The 27,207-nt window shown below is 43.1% G+C and overlaps 1 protein-coding gene and 1 long non-coding RNA gene across 2 annotated transcripts in view; one reads left to right on the top strand and one right to left on the bottom strand.

The window, feature by feature from the left end:
• LOC143273052 (uncharacterized) overlaps positions 1-17,923 on the top strand; it is a 47,239-nt gene extending 29,316 nt beyond the window's left edge. Inside the window, exon 2 of the long non-coding RNA XR_013050899.1 lies at positions 17,839-17,923. This is a non-coding gene — a long non-coding RNA (uncharacterized LOC143273052). The remainder of the gene's footprint in view (positions 1-17,838) is intronic.
• Positions 1-26,294, bottom strand: part of Cnbd2 (cyclic nucleotide binding domain containing 2) — a 111,289-nt gene extending 84,995 nt beyond the window's left edge. The window contains exons 1-3 of the mRNA XM_042276619.2: positions 25,230-26,294; positions 21,535-21,588; positions 17,817-17,870 (exon numbers count right to left, since the gene is read on the bottom strand). Coding sequence (XP_042132553.1) covers positions 17,817-17,870; positions 21,535-21,588; positions 25,230-26,279 — 1,158 coding nt within the window. The 5' untranslated portion in view covers positions 26,280-26,294. The remainder of the gene's footprint in view (positions 1-17,816; positions 17,871-21,534; positions 21,589-25,229) is intronic.
• Positions 26,295-27,207: the final 913 nt, after the last annotated feature.

Below are 27,207 nucleotides of genomic sequence, written 5' to 3'. Positions count from 1 at the left end.
CATAAACACCAATGACAACCAATGTTGGAGAGGATATGGAGCAAAGGGAACACTCCTCCACTGTTGGTGGGAATGTAAACTTGTACAACCACTGTGGAAATCAGTATGGCGGTTTCTCAGAAAATTAGGAATCGAACTACCTCAAGACCCAGCCATCCCACTCTTGGGCATATACCCAAGGAATGCTGATTCATACCATAAAGATACATGCTCAGCTATGTTCATAGCAGCACTATTTGTAATAGCCAGAACCTGGAAACAACCTAGATGCCCATCAACGGAAGAATGGATGAAAAAAATGTGGTACATATACACAATAGAGTAGTACTCAGCAGAGAAAAACAATGATAGCATGAAATTTGCAGGCAAATGGATGGAACTAGAAAAAATCATCCTGAGTGAGGTAACCCAAACCCAGAAAGACAGTTATGGTATGTACTCACTCATTGGTGGATTCTAGATATAAAATAGAGAACAATCAGACCATAACCCATAGAACCATAGAGGCTATATATATAGCATGGAGGTCCCTAGGAAGACTGTGGCATATAATAAATTTCAGTTTTACTCAATTATTGAAAAAAAAAGCCAAATGAATGGAAACACATGAACTATGAACCAAAGGCTGAGGGGCTCCCAGCTGGATCAGGCCCTCTGAATAGGCGAGACAGTTGATTGGCTTGATCAGTTTGGGAGGCATCTAGGAAGTGGGACCAAGTCCTGTGCTCATTGCATGAGTTGGCTGTTTGAAACCTGGAACTTATGCAGGGACACTTGGCTTAGTCTGGGAGGAAGGGACTGGACCTCCCTGGACTGAGTCTACCAAGTTGATCACAGTCCTCGGGGGAGAACTTGTCCTGGAGGAGTTGGGAATGGAGGGTGGGCTGGGGGTAAGGAGAGGGCATGGGAGTGGGGAGAATAGGGGAACCCATGGCTGATATGTAGAACTGAATGGTATTGTAAAATAAAAAATATATATCACAAAAAAAAAAGAAATACATTGAGGCAAAGCACCCATACTCATAAAAATAAATAAATCTTTTTTTTTTTTTTTTTTTTTTTTTTTTGGTTTTTCAAGACAGGGTTTCTCTGTGTAGTTTTGGTGCCTTTCCTGGAACTCACTTGGTAGCCCAGGCTGGCCTTGAACTCACAGAGATCCGCCTGGCTCCCCTCCCCCGGCCCCCCCACCCCAGTGCTCGGATTAAAGGTGTGAGCCACCACTGTCCGGTAAATAAATCTTAAAAACAACAATAATAACAAGATGGACGGCTCCTGAGGAATGACACCGAAGGTTAATGTGGTTCTGCACCTGTATCCACATGAACATATATACACACACACACAAACCCGTTAAGGGGAATAGACGGATGGCTCAGTGGTTAAGAGCACTGGCTGCTTTTCTGTACCACTCAGGTTCTATGCCCAGCACCCACAGAGTGGTTCACAACCATTTGTAACTCCAGTTCCAGGGGATCCCTGCCCTGTTCTGGGCTCTGAGGACATCGAGAATATAGGTGGTGCACAGACAGACATGCAGACAAACCGCCCATACACATAAGTAAGCTTTAAAAAAAAACACTGAAAATCAAGGGACTTGCTTAAAATGTAAGTAAGCAAAAGGAAAGAAAGACAAAAATATTTTTTTAAGTATTTATTTATTATATATACAGCGTGTATGACTACAGGCCAAAAGAGGGCACCAGATCCCATTACAGATGGTTGTGAACCACCATGTGGTTGCTGGGAATTGAACTCAGGACCTCTGGAAGAGCAGTCAGTGTTCTTAACTTCTGAGCTATGTCTCCAGCCCGACAAAAATATTTTTTAAAGATTTTTTTAAATTATGTGTAAGTATGTGGGTAAAAGCACTTGAGTGCAGGTGCTGTGGAGTCCAGAAGAGGGCACTGGATTCCATGGAGCTAGAGTTACAAGTGATTGTTAGCCCCTCAAAGTGGGTTCTGGGAATTGAACTGGGGTCCTCTGCAAGAGTAATACATGTTCTTAACTACTGAGCTCTCTCTCCAGCCCAGCAAAAAGTTTCTGAAGTATCAAGGACACTGAATTTACACCAGCTTATCAAGTACAAGATTTATTAATGGGGCTAAAGAGATGGCTCCGTGGTCAAGAGCACTTGCTATTTTTGCTCCTGTTCTGTAGAGGATCATGGTTCAGTTCCCAGCATCCACATGGCAGCTAACAACTGTAACTCCAGTTCCAGGGGATCTGAAGCTCGACTCTGGCCTCCACAGGCACCAGGCACACTTGTCTATAGACATACATGCAGGCAAAATACTCACAACACATAAAATAGTAGAAATCTAAAAATAAATTTAAACAAACACTCTTCTTTTTGGGTTTGTTGTTTTTGTAAGACAGGGTTTCTCTGTGTAGCCCTGGCTGTCCTGGAACTCACTCTGTAGACCAGGCTGGCTTCGAACTCAGAAATCTACCTACCTCTGCCTCCCAAGTGCTGGGATTAAAGGTGTGTGCCACCACCACCACCTTGCAAAACAATTCTTCTTTAAAATATTTATTAATCGCACGCCTTTAATCCCAGCACTCGGGAGGCAGAGCCAGGCGAATTTCTGTGAGTTCGAGGCCAGCCTGGGCTACCAAGTGAGCTCCAGGAAAGGCGCAAAGCTATGCAGAGAAACCCTGTCTCGAAAAACCAAAAAAAAAAAAAAAAATATTTATTAATGACAGAATTGCAAACACACCCCAGCCTAAATTAAGAACTTGGACCAGTTATCTCTAGCTCATTAGAACATCAAATAAAACATACTTTTCCCTGTGGCGAGTCGTACACATAAGCAGAGGCTTGAGTGTGCCCAAGACCGGGCTTCACTAAGAGCCTACAGCTGTGGCCGAGGAAGGCATGGCAGCTGGAGCTGCAAAGGGTGTTCAAATGGCCTTACAGAGAAAAGCAGCCTCCATCTACAATGGCCCAGTATGTCTCAATGCTGCCAAAGTCTTAGCCACACACCAAGCCCATCTCTGTGTGCTTGCAATCCAGCTGTGGTAAACTTATGTATGTTAAGTTGGCGGAGGCCCTTTGTGCTGAGCACCACATCAAACTAATTCAAGCTGATGAGAGCAAGAAACTAGGGGAATGGGCAGGCACCTGCAAAACCAACAAAAGAGGACAACTCCTGTGGTGGTATTGTGTTCCCCAAAATATTGTGTACTCTAATAAATTTATCTGGGGTCAGAGAACAGACAGCCACTAGATACAAAGGCTAGAAAATGGTGGCACTCACACCTTTAATCCTAGCATTCCAGAGATAGAAATCCCTCTGGATCTCTGTGAGTTCAAGGCCACATTGGAAATAGCCAAGCATGGTGACACGCCTTTAATCCCAGAAAGCCAGCCTTTAATCCCAGGGAGTGGTGGTAGAAAGCAAAAAGATATATAAGGCGTGAGGACCAGAAACTAGAAGCATTTGGCTGGTTACGATTTTGGCTGGTTAAGCATTCAGGCTTTTGAGCAGTAATTCAGCTGAGACCCATTCCGGATGAGGACTCAGAGGCCTCCAGTCTGAGAAGACAAGACCAGCTGAGGATCCGGTGAGGTGAGGTAGCTGTGGCTTGTTCTGTCTCTCTGATCTACCAGTATGGACCCCAATAACTCGCCTCGGGTTTGATTTTATTAATAAGAACTTTTAAGATTCCTGCTACAAACTCCCTCCCCCCCAGGGGGTGGTTGCAGTCGTGTGGTGGCCAAGGACTATGGTAGAGACTCTCAGTCCAAGGATGCCATCGAAGAGTATGTCAAATGCAAGAAATGAACACATATAAAATTCAGCTCATATGAAAACATGGTAAAACCTAAAACAAGTCTCTTCACCTCAATATAAGAAATATTTGATAAAATGGGTTATCACGATGAAGTTAATGGAGCTGGGAGGTCAGCTCATTGAGTGAAGCACTTTCTGTATAAATACAAGAACCTGTGTTTGGTTCAGAACCCATATAAAAAAGTTGTGGGGTGGTCAGAGAGAAGGCTTCAGTGGGTAAAGGTGCTTGCTGCCAAGCCTGATGACCTGAGTTCAGTCCCAACGCCTCTGTGGTGGAAGAAGAAAACCTATTCCCATAAATTATTTTCTGACCTCATCACACGTGCAGTGGTACACACACACACACACACACACACACACACACACACACACACACACACACAAATAGATAGATGATAGATAGATAGATAGACAGATGATAGACAGATGTAATAAAAAGTTAAAACAATAAAAATCTGTGGTGCAATGTGCTTGAAACCCCAGTAATTGTCAAGCCCCAAGCTAATGAGACTGTGTCTCCAAAAAAAAGGTGGACAATTCCTGAAGAATGACATTCAAGGTTGACCTCTGTCCTCAATATGTGTGTGTACCCACATGCTCTGCATACCTATGCAAACATATGCCCACATGTGCAAGTGTGTACACACACATGCACACTCTAGTGCATACATGCACACACACATGTGCATGAAAGAAGAGGCTAAGTATTGTAGCTGAGTGGTGGAATGCTTGCCTAGTACACACAAAGGTGTGGTTTCCATCTCCAGCACTGAGGAGGAGGAGAAGAAAGCAGGAAATGGAATCTCATAGGGAATATTTTTAAAATTCCATATATGGGTGTTTTGCCTTGTCTTAGTTACTGTTCTATAGCTATGAAAAGACACCATGACCAAGGCAACTTATAAAGCATTGAATTAGGGGCTTGTTTACAGTCTTGGAGGGTTAGTCTGTGATCCTTATAGTGAGGAATGTGGTAGCAGGCAGGCAGGCAAGGAGCTGAAGAAGTAGCTGAGACCTATGTTCTGATCCTCAGGTAGAGAGGGGGACTGTTGTAGGATATTATTTTAAGGTGTGTTACTTTTGTTTATGTTTCATTTGTTTTACTCTGTGAAGCTGTGTTACTGTGCCTGTCTAAAACATCTGATGGTCTAATAAAGAACTGAACAGCCAATAATGAGGCAGGAGAAAGGATAGGCTGAGCTGGCAGGCAGAGAGAATATATAGAATGAGAAATCTGGGAGGAGGAGAGATCAAGGAACAAGAGGAAGAGAGGAGGACCCAGGGGCCAGCCACCCAGCTACACAGCAAGCCACAGAGTAAGAGGAAGATTTACAGAAGTAATAGAATGGGAAAATCTCTAAAGCAAAAGGTAGACGGATAATTTAAAGTTAAGGAAAACTGGCAAGAAACAAGCCAAGCTAAGGCTGGGCATTTATAATTAAGAATAAGCCTTGTGTATGATTTATTTGGAAGCTGGGTGGTGGGTCCCCCAAAAGAGCAAAAATAAACAACAACAGGAGACATTGGGCCTGGCATAGGCTTTTGAAACCTCAAAGCCCACCCCTAGTGAAACATCCTCCAACAAGGCCACACCTCCTCATCCTTCCCAAATAGTTCCACTAACTGGGGACCAGGTATTCAAACACATGAGCCTATTGGAGCCTATTATTATTCAAACCACTATATGCCTGCATGTATGTTTTGGTGTGCCTGGTGCTAGAGGAGGCCAGAAAAGGATATCAGAGATCCTGGAACTGGAGTTACAAATGCTTGTGAAACACCATGTGTGTGCTGGGATTCAAACTTGGGTCCTCTGGAAGAGCAGCCAGTGCTCTTAACCATTGAATCATCTCTCCTACTCCTCACAGGAAATTTGTTTATTTGATTTTCAAGACAGGCCTTCTCCGTGTAGTCCTGGTAGGCCTTGAACTCACAGAGATTCACCTGCCTCTGCCTTCCTCATGCTGGGATTAAAGGCGTGAGCCACCACTGCCCAGCATCATAGGGGATTTTTATTATCTGAAGCTGCTTGTGCTTCAACTGGATCCCAGATGGCCCCTGGTATGATCTATGTGCAAATGAAATTATAGAGCTAAATCTGTTAAAAGCCTGAATCTTTGCCTGTAAGACATCTTAAAGATTTCTATTTAAGTCATAATGAAACTTATCATTTTGTATAATTAATATATACTAGTATATTTTTCTATTCATGAAAACTAAAAAAAAAAACTATTTAATACCTCACATTAAAGAATAATACCAACCAGGCTTGGTGGGGCAATAATTTCAGTTCTTGGAAGGCAAAGATGAGTGGATCTCCATGAGTTTGAGGCTAGCCTGATCTACATAATAAATTTCAAGGACTATATAGAGAGACCCTGTCTCAAAAAAATATATATATTAATACTACCAACTGGCCATGATGGCATGTGTCCTTAGTCCCTGTATGTAAGAGGCAGAGGCAGGCAGATTTCTGTGAGTTCCAGGCCAGCCAGGGTTACATAGTAAGATCTTGTTAATAATAATAATAATAGCCAGGCGGTGGTAGCACAGGCCTTTAATCCCAACACTTGGGAGGCAGAGTCAGGCAGATCTCTGTGAGTTCGAAGCCAGCCTGGTCTACAGAGCAAGATCCAGGACAGGCACCAAAACTACACAGAGAAATCCTGTCTCAAAAAAAACCCCAGAAATAATAATAATAATAGCCAGGTGGTAGTGGTGCTCACCTTTAATGCCAGCACTTGGGAAGCAGAGATAAGTGGCTCTCTGTGAGTTCGAGGCTAGCCTGGTCTACATAGCGAGTTCCAGGACAGCCAGGGCTACACAGAGAAACCCTGTATCAAAAAAACAAACAAAAAATTTTTTTTAAAGTAACAACAACAACAATAGGCAGTCTTCCAGAGAGTTCAGCAGTTAAGAAGGTGCATGTCATGTAATTCTGGCATCCTGAGTTCAATCCTTCGCACACAAATAAAGGTAAGAGGAGAGAAACAACTCCACAAAGAGTTGTGTGATATTTTGTTTGTGTTCTGACAAATAAAGCTTGCTTGGAGTCGGAGGGCGGAGCTAGCCACTAGTTAACCACAGAGGTTTGGAGGACTGCAGCTAGAGGGACAGGAAGTGGTAAGGCGGGGCTGAAAAAGAATCTTGGCCCTTTTGGTTGGAGGACCCTAAGAGGTAGGAAGTGACTGTGACTGCTCCCCTGCTTCTCTGATCTTTTAGGTTTTTGCCCTGATATCTAACTCCTGGTTTTTATTGATAGGATTAATTAGATTTATGCATCATCTGGTGTCCAACTTTTGGGGCATGAATTCAGTAAATAGCCACTTAGGAGTGCTGGAGCTGCAAGTGGGAAATGTACTAAGTGGAGTCTCTGAACCTCCAGCTAGGTTTTCCCTTTCTTCCCTAAGCCCTCTAAGCAAGTCTGGGATTTTCCTGTTGCAGCCTCTCTAGAGCGATCTCCACCAGCCCCAAACTTCACAGGCACCTGGGCTCGGAATGCTGCCCGAGTCGGTCCTCACCACTGGCCAGCTCTGCCTTCAGGCAGCTCTGTGCTTTCGCTTCTCGCAGATCTCACATGCTGCTTTCACATGTGGGCCCCCCCACCCCCGACTTTGGCTCCTTTCCTCGTGGGTTTCGGGTTTTCCCTGGCCCCCCTCCTCAGGCTGCTGACAGGAGATCAGTGTCAGCTGTCCTCAGCCAGGCTGTGCACTGCCCGCGTTCTCTGCTCAGATATGCAATGCAGCTGCAGTCAGCCTCACTCTTCACTGTCATTGTCTGCATATTTGGTGAGAGAATTGAGACTTCTTAAAGGGGGGGAATTAGTTTTTTTTAAAAAAAAGAGATTTTCTTCCCATGTTAAAAAATGGGAAACACGCTGGGTAGTGGTGGTGCACACCTTTAATCCCAGCACTCAGGAGGCAGAGGCAGGCAGAGCTTTGAGTTCAAGGCCAGCCTGGTCTACAGAGTGAGTTCCAGGACAGCTAGGACTATTACACAGAGAAACCCTGTCTTGAAAAATCCAAAAGAAAAAAAGATGGGAAACACTATTATGGTGAAGGGAGATAGGTTTCTGTATGATTATACAATGCATATACAATGCATGGTTTAAAAATGGAACAATTAAATGAAGAGATAATCAACTTAGCTGGGATCATCATGATGTTAATTATCATTTTGATAATTCTTGTTTTATGCCTTAAAATGTTGGTTGATATGAAAAAGTTACCAGAGAAGAAATTGCCATTTTGCAAGATAAGTTAGAGGCCTTAGAAAAATGCACTAAATCAGATAATAGAAATATTCAAAGGCAGAGGAATTTAAGGGAGTACCAACCTCACCATTACATTATAAAATAATAGAGGAACAGCCCAAGGTTATTGAACAATCAAGCTTAATTTTTTTTTTTTTTGTTTGTTTGTTTTTCAAGACAGGGTTTCTCTGTGTAGTTTTGGTGCCTGTCCTGAATCTCACTCTGTGGACCAGGCTGGCCTCAAACTCACAGAGATCCACCTGGCTCTGCCTCCTGAGTGCTGGGATTAAAGGCGTGCGCCTGCGCCTGCGCCTGCGCCGCCGCCGCCACCACCACCACCACCACCACCCAGCAACCAACCTTAATTTATCCAGTCTCCTTATGGGAATAACTACCAAATGACAGGCATCCCAAGGCTATGCAAGAGCTGCCTGGATTCCCATGGAAATGTTCAATTTGAGGAGATTTAAGGAAGTGATAATTGTCTCATATGGTATGCTTTCACCTTTTTTGAGGCAGATGTTAAATTCATGGTCAACTAATAACAGAATTGTACCACAAGACTGGAAAGACTTAGTTACAGCAGTTTTGGACCTTTTCCTCAATTTCAGTGGAGGACCTGGTGGAAAGATGAGGCTAGGACCATGGAACAATGAAATAGGACTAGGTGTATTGAAATCTCCCAACACCAACTTCTTGGAGAGGGCCTTTATGCTGATGTCAAAGACAGTCTCTATATGATGACCACACCCTGGCTCTATGCCACGCAGCAGCTTTGAATGCTTGGGACAGAATTGAAGAAGTTGGAAAGATAACTGAGTCATTTACTAAAATTATACAGGGCCCAAAAGAAACCTTCACTAATTTTTTACAAAGATTGACTTCAGCTGTAAATAGAATGATACCAGATTCAGAAGCTAGACAAATAATACTTGAATTTTTGGCTTTTGAAAATGCCAATTCACAATGCAAAAGAGTAATCAGGCCTTTAAAGGAAGATCAGCTCCCATAGAGGAATGCATCTGAGATTACAATCAATGCTGAATCTCATAACCATGATGATACCTGGATAGAAGAGGTAATTTCCAGAGGCTTGAAAAATCAGAATCACGTATTTTAATTGTGGTAAACAAGGTCACCTAAAACAGAATTGTAGGCAGGAATTCCTAGAAATGATGTTTTTTTTCTAGGAATAATCCAAACAGAAGGTCCCTGCCTTCTGGAGTATGCAGAAGTGTGGCAGAGGCTGACATTTGACCAAAATGTATGCAGATCAACAAGGGACAGACAGCATAACCCTTTGCCATTAGTAAACACCTTGGGGGGGACTCTCATAGGCCCTCATGTCAAACTTGATTTAGTCATTCCCTGTCACCATGGGAGAAACTCCTCCCCAGAAAAATTAAAGGACCTAATACCTATTGTAAAAAAAACACACTGCTCTGGATGATAGAACAGCTTTAGAAAATAAAACAAAAATTTCAGGAGGTGGCCTGGTGGGGGGTAAGGGGGCAGGAGGGAGAAGAACAAGGGAATCCGTGGCTGATATGTAAAATTAAATTCTAAAACAAAATAAAAATAAAAATAAAACCCCAAAAAAATTTCAGGAAAAACCGTAAAGCAAATATTTTGACAAACTTCTCTAAATGATCAAAGACCAAAGCTAAAAATACAAATAAATGACATTGTAATTGAAGGTTTTGTAGACACAGGGACAGATGTAACAATAATTGCACCAGAATCTTGGCATCCAAATTGGCCTCTTCAGGGGACAAATGTTCAACTTTTAGTGATTGGAACTTTATCTCAGGTAAAACAAAGTGTGAGGTGGATCAAATGTATAGGGCCAGAAGGACAGAGAGGAAAAGTAAAGCCATATGTGGCTAGAATTTATGGGACATGATTAGTTATAGCAATGGAATACCCAGATTAACATTCCTCCAGTCTCTGGAACAAACCATAACATAACCTATGTTTCTGGGGAAAATATTAAAAGGTATTATAAAGAACAGTCATTGGCCATTCAGGTTTTACAGAAACGGCACAACAGCTGCTGATCTTTCAAAGGTACCAACAGCCCTACCTTTAAAATGGTTAACTGACAAACCTGTCTGGGTGGAACAATGGTCTTAGACATCAGAAAAATTAAAGCAGCTGGTCCAGGAGCAGCTAAGTGCTCAACATATTGAAGTACTGACTGTTTCTTAGAATTCTCCTGTATTTGTTATTAAAAAGAAATCTGGAAAATGGAGAATGGTAACAGATCTAAGAGCTGTTAATAAGATGATTCAGACAATGGGCTCTTTACAATCTGGAAGTCCCCTGCCTTCTCTATTACCTAAAGGATGGTCTAGCCAGGTGGTGGTGGCACATGCCTTTAATCCCAGTACTCAGGAGGCAGAGCCAGGCAGATCTCTGTGAGTTTGAGCTAGCCTGGTCTACAGAGATTCAGGACAGGCAACAAAAATACACAGAGAAACCCTGTCTCAAAAAATAAATAAAGGATGGCCTATTATATATAGTTATTGATTTAAAAGACTCTTTCTTCACTATACCTTTACAAGAAAAGGATAGAGTAAAATTTGCCTTCACAGTGACTACTTATAATAATTCTCAGGCTGTTAAGAGATATCACTGGAAGGTTCTCCCATAAGGGACGTTAAACAGTCCCACTCTGTGCCAATGTTTTGTATGATAATTATTGGAAATAATTCGTGTACAGCTTCCACAATCTATAATTTACCATTATATGGATGATATTTTACTAGCTGATTCAAATGAAGATACTTTAGAGAAAATGTTTGAAGAAGTAAAGAAAAATTTTCCTTGTTGGGAATTACAAATTGCTCCTGAAATAATACAAAGAAGAGATTCTATTAATTACCTAGGATATAAAATAGGTTTACAAAAAATTCAACCCCAAAAGGTACAGATCAGGAGAGATCCAGAGAGAATGTCCCAAGAAAAAGAGTAATTTGGCCTGTTGGTATATCACATTTCCAACAGGATAAAATTTAATAATCTTCCCAAATATTTGTTCCTGCTGTTTTCTATAGACACATAATACAAATGGTCTTCTTGAAATTCCAGTTCAATTAAAAATTAAAGCTGGCTTTGGAGTTGGAGCATGGCTCTCTCCCTCTCTAAACCCAAGCATGCTTATTAAAAGGAAAATCTAAAATCTGTCTCATGTCAGAAGAGCTACCTGATATGGAACATAAGAAAAATCCAAAATTAAGGAACTATTCTATTGCTACTAATCTCATAATCCCCTGGCTTTATTTTGATTCTTTAACACTTTTCTTAAGGTATAAATAATATCTCAAAGTTTATAAAATTAATATATATGTATATATTTTAAACTTTTTGTCATGATATTGATGGTCATATAGAGTACTAACTAATACTAGAAATAGGCTTCATCTAGCTTCCTGTACATGATTCCTGGTTTGAGTCTCTGTTAGGTAACTAGGAATTAAGTTTTTATACTCTGGATGTACATAACAAATTGTGATCCTATAACCTCTTTGAGATCTGCTGCATGTGACATTTAAAATGTTTGTTTTCTGCAATGAACCATAACCATGTCTAACAGCAACATTTGAAGTCTCAAAAAGGAGGATAGGGCTCCACAATGATGATTCCACCGGGACTATGGTAACACCAAGTTGACAAATACTACCCAAAGATCAGCTTTGGACTACAGACTTCTCAGAACAATTTCAAGGTGGCTAGCTGAGATGGTCTAGCCTCACAGACTACTCTAGTCAGGACTTGAGACAAGCCCTGCACTTTCCCATTACACAGAGACTAAACAACAAATAATACAGCTAGCTCTTCCAGGACTTGACAATTATCCCAATTTTTTTCAGGCCCCCCCCAAAGATGCCATCACCCCCAGACAGCAGGAAGTAATTTTAAGAACACAGCACCCATATTTCCAAGAAGTGGGGTGGGTGTTATTTGGTCGTTCAGTGGGTTATGGATATTAGTCATTGTTTAGGGGGGTTGGCTACAGGTTATTGATAATGGTTAGGGAAAAAAGGGGGGATATAGAAATAGGATAAAAGGGTAGATTATTGAATCTGCTTTTAAACAAAAAAGCATCTACTAGCCTTAACTATTTTACATTGATATGGATTTTTGTTTATTGATACATTTTTTGAGGTTATTTTTGTTGTACTATATATGTTTCTGCTCTTGTTTAAGATTTTTTTATAATGATACAAATTTAAGGTTATTTTGGTTAGAACATGCTGTGCATACGTTTCTACTCTTGTTCAAGGTACTGTACTTATACAGCTCATTTAACAATGTAATGTAAATTTCTAGTCCTTGAAAGTTATTATTACAAACTATTTAGGATAATAAAGATGCAGGTCAGTAACTAGTCACCTATTACAATCAAACTTGTAGTCAGGTATGTTTTCAAGGTCAAACAGATAAATTTTAGATAGACAGGTGGTCTTCAAACACTTCAGAGATCTACAGAATATGGCATTTAAGATGATGTAATAACACAAGTGTTTTTGTTTTCGTTTTTGTTTTTATGACAATGAGACGTGTCTGCTCCTGGCAGCACCAATCTATTACAGAGAAGATGATTAGCATCACAGAAACTCCATATGGAGTTTCCTTTCTTTGTAGCAAAAGTTAGTCACTTGGCAAGAAACTGCCATTGCCTCATCTGCAGAGAGTATGCTGTCCAAATTTAACAAGCAGGACACCAAAGAAAGTGACTGCTGAACTTTGCCAAGACAAAGCAGGGCAGTCCTTCAAAAATCCTGTCAGAGCTGGGTGATGGTGTCGCATGCCTTTAATCGCAGCACTAGGGGGGGCAGAACCAGGTGGATCTCTGTGAGTTTAAGGCCAGCCTGGTCTACAGAGCAAGTTCCAGGACAGGCTCCAAAGCTACACAGAGAAACCTTGTCTCAAATAAATAAATAAATAAATAAATACTAAAAGAAACAAGAAAAAATTTCTATCAGATACGCTATGTCTGCAGACTGAAGATGGATGCCCCAATGTTACAGAGTATCCTTGGGTGACTATCTAGGCAGCCAGCTGTTTCTGTCACTTCTTAGTTTTAGAAGTTGTTTGTCTTATAATTTCTGTTTACTCAGGTAATATATCCTTCTCAGGTCTCTGATGGAGTTGAAGACTAGATAGTTACAGTTATCCTTGTTAACAAATTCAGAAAAGAAACTCACAAAAGAGGTGTATAAGGTTGAGAGACATAAAAAGATAGTTTTGGGTTGGTAATTCAAGTTAGGATAATAAGTGAATTAGGTACAACACTTTGGACTCACCAAGATAGGATAGATAATGGGGTATTTTCTCTGAATTTGTTAAATGTTAATGAACAAGACATTGTTAATGTAATTACTGCCTGTATTATTTGTTTACAGTTATTGTACATGTTATATATAGTTTTTCTATGTTAGTTAAAACCTTTGCTTTTTATTTAGACAAAAAGGGGGAAATGTATGGTATTTTGTTTGTGTTCCTCTGCTTGGGATCATGGGGTGGAGCTAGCCACTAGTTAACCATAGAGGTTTGGAGGACCGTAGAGAGGGGGACATGAAGTGGTAGGCTGGGCTGAAACAGGATGTTGGCCCTTTTGGTTGAAGAAATCCGAAAGGTAGGAAGTCAGTGTGGCTGCTCCCCTGCTTCTCTGCTCTTTCATGTTTTTACCCTGATATCTGACTCTTGGTTTTTATTGATAAGATTAATTAGATTTATACATCAACGCAGTTGTCCTTTGACTTCTGTTTTATTTCTCTATTGCTATGATAAGAGATCATGACCAAGGCAACTTACTGAAGGAGGTGTTTAATTGGGCTTACAGTTTCAGAGGGTTAAAGTCCATGATGGTGGAGCAACGGGATGGCAGCAGGAACAGCCGAGAGCTCACATCCTGATCCACAAGTAGGAGGCAGAGAATGAGACCCTGGGGAAGGCATGGACTTTTGAAACCTCAAGACCCTCCCCCAGTGACACACTTCCTCTAACAAGGTCACACCTCTTAATCCTTCCCAAACAGTTCCACCAACTGATGATGAACCTATGTGGCCATTCTCATTCAAACCACCACAGCCTCTATAGAAACACATCATTCACACATAACAGTAACAACAACAGCAGGGCTGGGGGTATAGCTCAGTTAATAATAATAATAATAATAATAATAGTTATTGTCTTAGTTAGGATTCCTATTGCTGTGGTAAAACATCATCACCAAATGCCGGGCGGTGGTGGCGCACGCCTTTAATCCCAGCACTCGGGAGGCAGAGGCAGGTGGATCTTTGTGAGTTCGAGGCCAGCCTGGGCTACCAAGTGAGTTCCAGGAAAGGCGCAAAGCTACACAGAGAAACCCTGTCTCGAAAAACCAAAAAAAAAAAAAAAAAAAACATCATCACCAAAAACAAACTGGTGAGGAAAGGCTTTATTTGGCTTACATTTCCGTATCACTGTTTATCATTGAAGGAAGTCAGGACAGGAATCAAACAGGGCAGGAACCTGGAGTCAGGAGCTGATTGTCTTAGTTAAGGTTTCCTTTTTTTTCTCTTTTTCTTTTTCTCTCTTTTTCTTTTTCTTTCTTTCTTTCTTTCTTTCTTTCTTCTTTCTTTCTTTCTCTCTCTTTCTTTCTCCCTTTCTTCTTTCTTTCTTTCTTTCTTTCTTTCTTTCTTTCTTTCTCTTTCTCTCTTTTCTTTTTCTTTCTTTCTTCCTTCCTTCCTTTCTCTCTTTTTCTCTTTCTTTCTTTCTCTTTTTCTTCCTTTCTTCTTTCTTCTCTTTCTTTCTTTCTTCTTTCTTCTCTTTCTTTCCTTTCTTTCTTCTTTCCTTTCTTTCTTCTTTCTTTCTTCCTTTCTTCCTTCCTTCCTTCCTTCCTTCCTTCCTTCCTTCCTTCCTTCCTTCCTTCCTTTCTTTCTTTCTTTCTTTCTTTCTTTCTTTCTTTCTTTCTTTCTTTCTTTCTTTCTTTCTTTCTTTCTCTCTTGTTTGTTTCAAGACAGAGTTTCTCTGTGTAGACCTGGCTGTCCTGGAACTTGCTCTGTAGACCAGAGATCTGCCTGCCTCTGCCTCCTGAGTGCTGGGTTTAAAGAAATTCACCACTATTGCCTGGCTCAAATTTTCTTCTAAAAGTCCAAAGTCTTTCAGTTGTGGGCTCTTATAAAAATTAAAATTAAGTTACTTTCTTCAAGAGAGAAGAACCAGGAGAGAGTCACAATCTGAACAAAGCAAAACAAACTCTAACAGTTACATAATGCAATGTCCAGTTATCTGGGACTCACTCATGATCTTCTGAACTCCTCCAAAGGGCTTGGGCCTCTTATTCAGCTCCACCCTCTGCAGCACACACAGCTTGTCTTCTAGGTTCAGTCAGGCTCCACTCCACCACTGCTGCTGTCCTCAGGGGTCATCCCATGGCACTGGCATCTCCAAAATGCTGGTGTCTCTTGCTGCAACTGAGCTGCATTTTCACTGGTGGGCTCTCTTCATGGGGCCAAGCTTCAGCTTCTCTGCATGACCCCTTCAATTCTGGAACTTCAACTGCCATGGAAGCTGCACCTTCACCAGTGCTCTCCTGGCCTCTCCCAGTGCCAAGCCCCAGCTGCTCTTCATGACCCCTTCATGCCTTCAAAAACAGTACTACCTGAGAGACTCTTACACTACCAAGTTGAGCTGCCAGCTTGAGGTACAGCCTCAACCACCTCTGGAACACAGTTTCTGTGGGTTGACCCTGAGGCAAGTCTTCCCAGAAGATTTCACCTCAACGATGCTGTTCTCTCTCTCTCTCTCTCTCTCTCTCTCTCTCTCTCTCTCTCTCTCTCCCCCTCTCTTTTTGCTTACTTGTTTGTTTTTTCAAGACACAGTTTCTCTGTGTAACCCTGGAACTTGCTCTGTAGACCAGGCTGGCCTCGAACTCACAGAGATCTGCCTGCCTCTGTCTCCCAAGTGCTGGGATTAAAGGTGTGCGCCACCACCTCTGAGCTGGTCTCTTCTTAATCACTACTAAATTTTCAGCTGCAGCCAACCAGCATCAAGGATCCCAGCAAAGCAAAGGTTTCAATGTAGTAGTTCTGGTATCTTTTAATTAAAGCTGATTCTTTAACCCCAGCTAACCAGAACCACAGAATCTTAATTCAAAATAACAAATGACCTCAATAGAGTCTTTAAATTTCTCTCTGAAATTTCACAGGCCAGGCCTCCATTGTCTGCACTGTTCTCAGTATTCTTATCTTCCCAGCTCCTACAGAACCAGCTCATTTAGCTCTCAACACTCAATAGCTTTTCTAGCCCAAAGTTTCAAAGTCCTCCCACAATCCACTCCAAACCAACATGATCAGGTCTGTCATGGCAATGCCCCACTATGCCTATACCAACCTGTCTTAGGGCTTCTATTTCTGTGATGAAACACCACCATGACCAAAAGCAAGTTGGGTAGGAAAGGGTTAAAGTTAGGCTTACACTTCCACAGTGCTGTTCAGGAAGTCAGGACAGGAACTCAAACAGGACAGGAACCTGGAGGCAGGAGCCAATGCAGAGGTCATGGAGGGGTGCTGCAGAGGTCATGGAGGGTGCTGCAGAGGTCATGGAGGGGTGCTGCAGAGGTCATGGAGGGTGCTGCAGAGGTCATGGAGGGTGCTGCAGAGGTCATGGAGGGTGCTGCAGAGGTCATGGAGGGTGCTGCAGAGGTCATGGAGGGGTGCTGCAGAGGTCATGGAGGGGTGCCGCAGAAGTCATGGAGGGTGCTGCAGAGGTCATGGAGGGCACTGCTTTGTGGCTTTGCTCGACAAGGCTTGCTCAGCTGCTTTCTTGAACCCAGGACCACCAGCACCACCCACAGTGAGCTGGGCCTTCACCAATGAATCACTAGTTAAGAAAATACCCTACAGGCTTGCTTTCAGCCTGATCTCATGGAGGCATTTTCCTCTTTTCTCTCTTTGAGACAGGGTTTCTCTGTGTAGCCCTGGCCATCCTGGAACTCACTCTGGAGATCAGGCTGGCCTTGAACTCACAGAGATCCACCTGCCTCTGCCTTCCAAGTGTTGGTATGCACCAATACTGCCAGGTTTTGAGGTATTTTCTTAATTAAGGCTCCCTCCTCTCAGATGACTCTAGCTTGCATCAAGTTGACATAAAACTATCCAGCACAGTTATTACTATTACTATTATTATTATTACAGAGTTAGGAATATAGTTCAGTTGGTAGAACATGCATGAAGCCCAGGGTTCAATTCTCAACACTAAATGAACTGGTCATAGTGGCGCATGCCTGTAACTGAGTGCTCTGGAGGTGGAGGCAGAACAATGAGTTCAAGGACATCCTTGGCTATATCGTGAGTTCAGAGCCAGACTGAGACATAAGACAGCCTGTCTTAAAAAAACAGAATAGTGTGGGACATGGTGGCAGAGTGCCTCTAAACCCAGTACTCAGGAGGCAGAGTTCAAAACTACCAAGGCCTTTAAAAAAACTAGGTTAATAATAATACAAATTAACACAAACCCAGAAAAACTGATCTTGGAAATATTGAACATTGCTGGTGAGAATGGATGGATCCACTGTGCAAAATGGTATGGTTGATTCTTACAAAGTCAAATACAGAATTACTATCTGACCCAGCAATCCCACTTCTGAGCATGCATTTAAATCAACTGAAAGTGGAAATTCAAACACCAATATCACAGCAATTTTATCCATAATAGCCAAAGGGTAGAAACAACCAATGTGTTCATGACATGTGAATCAGTTTTTAAACAGAACCACTTACAAGATTTTTTATTTCTTCCCAGGTCCACATCATTTGCTGTCTTGACACCTTAATCTGCAAAATCCAGGAGAACAGAATATTAGCAAATATATACATATATTTCTATATTCATTTATGAATATGTAAATGGGGAACTGCTCTTTAATGGGCTGTTCTTTAGATGAAAAAAAGAAGAAAGCTTGGGAGAAGAATTACCTGCACACAGTTATTGCCTTGAAACGTGAACGAACTGAATGTCACAGAAGATAACGCTTAATGACAGTTTGGGGCACACTGGGCACTCAGAGGGTGAGGACAGAAGGGTCAAGGTCATTCTAGACTACAAAACAAGTTTGATGCCGGCCTGGGAAACATGTAACTCTTTCTCAAAATAACCAACCACTGCCAGGCAGTGGTGGCACACATCTTTAATTCCAGCACTCGGAAGGCAGAGACAGGTGGATCTCTGTGAGTTTGAGGCCAGCCTGGTCTACAGAGGGAGCTCCAGGACAGGCACCAAAACTACACAGGGAAACACTGACTCAAAAAACAAAACACAAACTGCATTATAGTAAACAAGACAAAGCCTTCAAAAATGAGAGAGCCACTACTAGCAGTAAAAATGTATAGTGGATTTGAACTTTTTGCCACAGAAGAGAGAAGCATGGCAAAAGGAAATATATTCAATATCATTAGTTATTGGAGAAGTTAAAAATAAAACCACGGTTGGGCAGTGGTGGCTCACACCTTTAGTCCCAGCACTTGGGAGGCAGGCAGATCTCTGTGAGTTCAAGGACAGCCTGGTCTCCAGAGCAAGTTCCAGGACAGCCAGGGCTACACAGAGAAACCCTGTCTCAACAAAGCAGACTAGAGTGCGATAGTACTAAACACCTACTAACATGACTTTTTAAAAAATCCCTGGCTGGCTTACAACTCAGAAATCCACCTGCCTCTGTAGGAATTAAAGGTGAGTGCCACCACACCCAGCTTTAGTAATATTTTTCAGAGCTTGACAGCACCAAGTGGCAGGAAGGACATTCAGTCCTGGGTCCTGGTTCCACACTGGCTACCATGTCTATTCTCTGAGCGTTAGCGTCCTCATTTAGGAAGCAATGAGGCTGTCCTGGGGTTCCAGGAATCAAGCACATCTGTGATGGTTAGTCTTCATTGTCTACGTGATTACATTAGGAAACACCTAAGCGGGGGCTGAAGTAATAGCAGTTAGGGCACTCCCTGATCTAATGGAAGATCTGAGTTCCGTTCCCAGTGTCCACTTTCGATGATGGCCCATGACTGTAACTCCAGCTCCAGGGAGCTGATGCCTCTGGCCTCTGAGGACACTTGCACTCACATGCACAGGCCACATGTGCACACATACAGAATCATAATTAAAAAGAATAAAAATAGGGTTGGAGAGATGGTTTAGTAGTTAAGAGACTGGCTGCTCTTTCAGAGGACCTGAGTTCAGTTTCCAGAACCCATATGGTGGCTTTCGACCATCCTAACTCTGGTTCCAGGGGATCTAATGTCCTCTTCTGGCCTCCAGAGGCAATGCATGTACATAACACACAGACATACTTGCAGGCAAAATACCTTTACCATTTTTTTTTTTCCTGAGACAGGGTGAAACTCTCTATGTAAATTAAACTGGCCTCAAATTCACAGAGATCCTCCTACCTCTGTCTCCTAAAGACATTTGCCACTACATGGGGCCATAAAAATTTGAAAATTAAAATAATAATAGTAGTAGTAGTAAAAAAAAATCTTTTTTTAACATTTGAAAAAACAAAAATCACCTAGGAGCTCAACTCAGCTATAGATGTGGATGAGATGGCCTATAAAGGACAATTCGGTCCTGAGGGCGCTGATCTTAATGAATCCAAATGAATGAGTTAATACTTTGATGGAGTCATGATACCACAGTACTATTAGATGGTGGAATTTGGTCTGACGTCTTTTTCTGCTTCCTGGCCATTGAGAACTGAAGGAGCCCACCCAGCCCTGACCACACCTGCCCCAAACCCCTGCCACCATGATGTTCCGCCCAAGTAACATGATCCAAAACAAATCTTCCCTTCAAGTTGTCCTCGGTATTTGGTTACAGTGATGTAAAAGCGATGAAGATGCTTCTGAGAGAAAAAGTAATAATAGACAATCACATGTTTAATTCCATTTAATTCTCTTTGGGATGGGATTGTAAGTGTGCCCTCACACCCAGTGGGTGATGGGATTGTAGGTGTGCCCCCACACCCAGTGGGTGATGGGATTGTAGGTGTGCCCCCACACCCAGTGGGTGATGGGATTGTAGATGTGCCCCCACACCCAGTGGGTGATGGGATTGTAGGTGTGCCCCCACACCCAGTGGGTGATGGGATTGTAGGTGTGCCACTACACCCATCGAGTAAAAAGAAGTTAAAGAAAAAACCAGTTCGAGGCTTCTTTCTCAAAAAGCATGCTCTCTGCTCCAGCTCTCTGCTCCAGTTTCATTCTGTTGCTGTGTTAAAACAGTCTGACTAGCTGGGCGGTGGTGGTGCACGCCTTTAATCCAGCACTTGGGAGGCAGAGGCTCTCTGTGAGTTCAAGGCCAGCCTGGTCTACATAGCAAGTTCCAAGACAGCCAGGACGGTTACACAAAGAAACCCTGTCTTGAAAAACCAAAAACCAAACCAAACCAAAACAAAACAAAACAAAAAACAAAACAACAACAACAAAAAAAAACTACTGTGACAAAAAGCAACTTGGGGAGGAAAGGATTGATCTGGTTTACACTTCCAGGTCACAATCCATTATTGAGGGAAGTCAGGGCAGGAACCATGGAGCAATACTGTCTTCTGGTTCAATCTCTGGTTTGTGCTTAGCTGACTTTTTTGTTTTTTTGTTTTGTTTTGTTTTTCGAGACAGGGTTTCTCTGTGTAGCTTTGCGCCTTTCCTGGAACTCACTTGGTAGCCCAGGCTGGCCTCGAACTCACAAAGATCCACTTGCCTCTGCCTCCTGAGTGCTGGGATTAAAGGCGTGCGCCAGGATCCCCCTGGAGCTGGAATTACAGGTAGCTGTGAGCAATCTGATGTAGGTGCTGGGACTTGAACTTAGGTCCTCTGGAAAACTAATACCTGTTTGTAACTGCTGAGTCATCTCTCCAATCCCTTAGCTAACTTTCTTATACAGCTCAGAACCACCTGTCCAGGAAATAGGACCACCCATGGTGGGCTAGGCCCTCTTAAGGAAATGGAACCACCCATGGAGGGCTAAGCCCTTTTACAGGAAATGAGACCACCCATGGTGGGTTAGGCCATTTTACAGGAAGAAAATGGCACCACCCATGGTCACCCTGTGAAGTGAATTTGAACCACCAGAACAGCCCCTCACAGAAATGCCCTTACACAAACCTGACAAGACACTCAATTAAGACTTCTTTTTCACATAATTGTAGGCTGTGCCGAGTTGATAGTTAATGCTAACTAGGACACTAATTCAAACACCTGGAAAACTCTGGCAAAGCCAGAGAATTATGTTCAAGTTTTCCCTTCACAGAAATGGAATGGAATCCATGCTTGTTTTTTATTTCATCAATCAATATTTATGGAAGGTTTACTGAGATCTGGGGCCTGTGTTGGAAGCTAAGAAATTAATGATTTAAAATCCCTTCCTAAGAAAATCTAAATTATACTAAAAAGGGCTAATATGTTAACAACATTGGCATAGCATTCTAAAAATGTCTTTCTTCATGGAACCACTTACTGGGTGTTTGATAGCCTTCCAGCTTTCTGCCTTTTGGGGTACTGACTTCCCAGTCTGCAAAATAAAATAATATATATAATACTTAATCTGAGCCTCTGGATAGATTCAAAGATACATGTACATTACCTGAAATAATATGAAGTATACACACATTTTCTAGGAAGAGATTTTTTCCAGACTCTATGCTGACTAAATCATAAAGGCTTTAGAAATGAATTTATAGCTGGGCAGTGGTGGTGCACACCTTTAATTACATCACTTGGGAGGTAGAGGCAGGCAGATCTCTGTGAGTTCGAGGCCAGCCTGGTCTACAGAGTGAGTTCTAAGACAGGCTCTAAAAGCTACACAGAGCAACTCGGTCTCAGGGGAAAAAAAAAGAATTTACTATGCTTCAATTCAATTTTGAATTCCCTCTCCTTTTTAACATTGCATGATTCACATAGACCTCAGAGGTCCCCCACTTCCATCTCCAACAGTCCACGATTCCACTGTGGATGGTAACGAGGTAGAGATTTAAATCCTATGATTCCAAGACAGCCCTTCCCAGGAGGAAAAGGTCTAAATTCTAAACACAGAACCTGTTCTCTTTGTGACTTACTCTTGCCAACTTCATTTTTCAGCCTTTCTTCAGATCCTACCCACTTCCCCATCTAGCCTGCAACTTGTAAGTTTTGGTTTTACTCACGGTAGGACTTTGTATAGGCAATGCCTTCTAGAAAAGTTCTTAGGGAACTACAAAAAAAGATTCTATTGCATTTTTTTTTTTTTTGGTTTTTCGATCTATTGTATTTTTAATATATGTTATTCTTTAATAATTTCATACATGCATACAATGTATTTTGATAATATTCATTGGATTCCTGCCAATAACTTCTTCCAGATCCACCTCCAATTTTTAAATTGTGTGTGTGTGTGTGTGTGTGTGTGTGTGTGTGTGAGAGAGAGAGAGAGAGAGAGAGAGAGAGAGAGAGAGAGAGAGAGAGAGAGAGAGAGACGGAGACGGAGACGGAGACGGAGACGGAGACGGAGACGGAGACGGAGACAGAGACAGAGACAAAGACAGAATGGAGGAGTTCAGGTACTGGCAGAGGCCAGAGACATTAAATCCCCTAGAAATGAAGTTACAGGTGGCTGTGAGCTACCCTACCTGGGTACTGAAAACTGAAAGGCGTTTGTACTCTTTCTTGGAGCTGGGGTGGGGACAGGGTTTCACTATGTAGCTCTGGCTGGCCTAGAACTCACTATGTAGACCATGCTAGTCTCAAACTCACTGAGCTCTGCCTGCCTGTGAAGTCCTGGAATTAAAGGACTGTGTTACCATACCAGCCAGAACATGCACTCTTTTTCCTTTTTCAAGACAGAGTTTCTCTGTGCAGTTCTGTCCTGGAACTCACTCCTTAGACCAGGTTGGCCTTGAACTCAGAGATGTGTCTACCTCTGCCTCTTGAGTGCTGGGATCATAGGTGTGCACCACCACCGCCTTGCCACAGCATTCTCTCTTAGCCAGCCATCTCTCTAGCTCCAGGGAACATATCATAGGGGGCCTCTGTCCCTTTCTGGGGTTCAGTTCCTTTTCTGGAAATTGGAGATACAAACCTTATTAGTGAGTAAGCTGTCAAGCAGAAGGTACTGTCTGCCAGAAACTGCCAGAGATTACACTTTTGCTAGCATCATCTCTGAATTTTCACAGAAACTTCCATGAGGTTAGTTCTCTTACATCTTGATTTTTTATTTTATAGATAAGAAAACTGTAGTTCAGAGGCTGTAGGCAAGGGACCTAATGAAAATGTGTCTCTGTGTGTGATGATGCACTCATGTGAGTAGACAGGTATGTGAGCAGGCCAGAGGAGGGTTTCTTACTCTATTGCTCTCCTTATTGCCTCGAGATAGGGCCTCAGATTGAACTTAGAAGCACTTAGGTTTTGGCTCGGCTGGCAAACCAGCTCTCAAGATCCACCTGCCTCTAGCCCCCAACACTAGGGATATAGGCAAGCTCAGTCATACCTGGTTCTTTTCATATGGGTTTTGAATTCAGGTACTCATGCTTTCAAAGCAAGCACCCTTACCAAATGAGCCATCTCCCTAGTTCTGAAAACTCTTTTTAAAGCCTTGTCTTTCCCAGGGCTTTATTCATTCCTCAACAACTGGGGGGTAGGTATTTTTACTGCTAGGGGTGCTAAAGCAAAGAAACCCTGCAAAGAGGATGCCGCCAGACAGCCTGACTCCAACACTGTAGACAGCAGCTGTTCAACAAAAATATACCACGAACTGTATGTATAATTTCAATTTTCACAGCAGCTGTATTTCAAAAGTAAAAAGACACAGGTAAAATTAAATACAATAACATAGTTTATTTCCCCCAATATATACAAAATAATACAACATGTGTTCCAACATGTAATAAATATAAAACCTTTTTTTGTTATTTTAGAACATCACTGTCTTCAATTTCATACACACATATAATGTATGATGATTACATTCCACCTTAGTTTTTTAAATGAACATAATATTTGCAATTGTAACCATATTTAATTCACAATTCAGTGGCATGAATTACATTCAAGATATTAATTACACTCATGATATTAATTACATTTGTGGTATTCACTGATTGCATTCGCAGTATTCATTCAATAACTATATTTATATTCATTAATTACATCAATTGTATTGATTTATTACATTCATGATATTATGTCCTGATACTACTGTCCATTTGTGGGGCTTTCCCATTACACAAAACAGAGATTCTGTACTTAGTAAATCATTGCTCTATATTTCTTTCTTCTCCATCTTGAGATAACATCTAATCTTTCTGTCTATGAATTTGTATATTCTATATATTTTATTTGTAAAAGAGTTTGTATAGAATTTGTAAATTCTATAGTATTTGTCTCTTTTTTTAAAATGTAAAAACATTTTATGTACAACTGCAGGAGAAATAATACACAGATAGCTTTAACATAAAAACAGGTTATAATTCAAAAGTCCAGGGTGAAGCCTTCTTTTCCTACACAGATGCACGAGTATTCTACACTATAATACATCTTAACGCGGGGTATTCACATGGACGCCATAATTACAGTTCACTTACTAATCCTAAAATTAAAAAGCAGTACCCACAGAACCACTTGTCTCTTGGTTTTCGAGGACAAGCAAAAATAATGACAATGAACCCTCGAGCATTTACTTTGTGCCAGGAAACATCTTAAGAACCTTGCCCAAATATTTTGTCAACCTCAAAGTAAGGTGAGTTCTATTGCACTCAAGCAGGCGTGAGGTTGTGTGTGTGTGTGTGTGTGTGTGTGTGTGTGTGTGTGTACTTAAAGAGTCTCAGCCTAGGGGTGGACTCTAAATCTAAGATTACAGATTTGAGAGGTCTTTCTTTTTCTTTCTTGTTTGGTTTTTCGAGACAGGGTTTCTCTGTATAGCCCTGGCTGTCCTGGAACACTCTTATGTACACCTGGCTGGCCTCGAACTGCGAGATCCTCCTGCCTCTGCCTCCTGAGTGCTGGGACCACGCCCAGCTGAGCGGTCTTTCTTACAGTAGTCGCAGGCCCTGTCCCGCTGTCCCACCCGGGTCATCCGCCAAGCTCCGACAAACCCTTGGCCAGCTCTGTCTCATTTACCCAGGACTGTCAACGCTACCCCCTGATCCTGGTCCAGCATCAGACCTAGCAGGCGCAGGTCACCTGCAAGCCGCGGCGGCCCAGGGTCGTCGCCTTTATCCTATCGTCCTCCTCCTCTCCTTCCTCTTCCCACTCCCATTTGGAATACACTTCCGACTCGGATTGCGACTCCGATTCCGACTCCAGGTCCGTCGTGTCCTCCTCCTTCTCGTCCTTCCTCTTGTGGTGCTCGAGGTGCTCCTCCGAGCCGCTGTACGAGCTCTCGGAAGAGCTGACATCTTGGTACCACAAGGTCTTTCCCCGATCAAACTTCACGTAACTGGTAGTGGGCGCGGCTTCCGGGCTCAGGCGCTTCAGGCTGCTCTTGAGGCTCGCGTAGTCGCCCATTTCCGGCCGCCGCGGAGCTGCGCAGGTGGAGGTAAGCTCGGCTCGCCCTCGCCCTCCCCGGAGCCCGCGTCCCGCTGGGGCAGCGCTGGCTCTGCTCTTCAGCCCATCCCACTTTCCACCCCGGTCTCCACGCAGACGCACAACCAGCCCGTAGCTGCGGGACAAAGGGTGACGACGCCGAGAGCCGTAGTCATGGCGGCGCCGGAGCCCAGCCTGGCCGCCCGGAGCCCCGCGGCGCCGCCGCCGGAGCAGCAGGAAGGAGCCGGCGACCGTGCCGACCCCGAGCCCGACTCCGTGAGCTCCGCGGCCCCGGAGCTCCCCGGCTCGGCCGCAGCTTTGGACGCGGCGCTGCAGGCCGAAGCCGCCCCGCGGCCTGGCGTCTCTCGGCCCGGCCCCGAGACGTTTCGCCAGCGCTTCCGGCAGTTCCGCTACCAGGACGCGGCGGGTCCTCGGGAAGCCTTCCGGCAGCTGCGGGAGCTGTCCCGCCAGTGGCTGCGGCCCGACATCCGCACCAAGGAGCAGATCGTGGAGATGCTGGTGCAGGAGCAGCTGCAGGCCATCCTGCCCGAGGCGGCCCGGGCCCGGCGACTGCGGCGCCGCGCGGACGTGCGCATCACTGGCTGAGCGGCGGAACTGGGGGGCTCCTTGGACTGATACCCTACCCCGAGTTAATGAAAAGTTGAATTTTGACAACTCCTGTGGTCTGGTGTGTCTTTCGTTCGTCATTTATTTATTGGGCTTATTTCCCGAGCTTGTTCCCCACCTTTCCAGTTGATAGAGGATTCTGGGATCGTGTAAGAGTAAAGCTTTTATTTTCTATTCCTAGATCACTGGGGATGCGCAGGACTTTGCCCTTAAGGAGGGAAATTTCTTCCTTCTCACCCGGTTGACTATCGCTAGGCCATCCCTCTACCTCATAGGTAGTTTCTCTGAACCGATCTGAGTTTTGTCTTGCAAAAGGCCATGTTGATGACGGTTGCAGTCGTCTAGTGTTCCACACTACCCTCTAGTATTCGAGCTTGAACCGTAAAATAAGTGGCCCTATTAAATGCTCAGCTCAGAATCGTGGTTCATGCGTTTAATCTCAGCACATGGGGGAGTAGGGGCGCTTGGGGCTGGGGCCAGCCTGGTCTACGTAGTGAATTCCAGCCAGGATTATGTAGAGAGACCGTCTAAAAAGACAAAAAAACTGGTCAAGCAACAGAACTGGTGTTATCAAGGAAAAATTAAATGAATCTTACAGCTTCACTTTCTGTTCCATGGCTTAAAGATCAGTAATTGCACTCCACACAGTAGACAATACATTTTCTTCCCAGTAATTTTGCTGGAGAAAACTTCTGCTGTGTGGCTTCTAACAGTTAACCTAGATTACTAATAAGGGAACTAGATGTTTGTGGGAAGGGTTTTTGTTTTTTTCTTTTTCTTCAGTTGAACTTTTTCTTGAGTTGATTTATACCATTTCCACTTTTGCCCCCTCCATGCCCTCACCCCCTCCTATTCATGACTTCTAACACTGTTACATAAAACAAAAGAAAAGGCTTGACGCCTGCCTCCCTGCCTTAACCTTTTGGTCAGGGTGGTACTGGCTTTGCAGGTCCAGGTGTTCATTAGAGAAGTGTTTTGCCTAAAGCTGTAATACAGGGTTCATGACCTT

Source organism: Peromyscus maniculatus, chromosome 4 (genome assembly GCF_049852395.1).
Source record: "Peromyscus maniculatus bairdii isolate BWxNUB_F1_BW_parent chromosome 4, HU_Pman_BW_mat_3.1, whole genome shotgun sequence".
Taxonomy (NCBI): domain Eukaryota; kingdom Metazoa; phylum Chordata; class Mammalia; order Rodentia; family Cricetidae; genus Peromyscus; species Peromyscus maniculatus.
The sequence above is the reverse complement of the archived record's forward strand: the minus strand, read 5'-3'. Positions and strand labels throughout refer to the sequence as shown.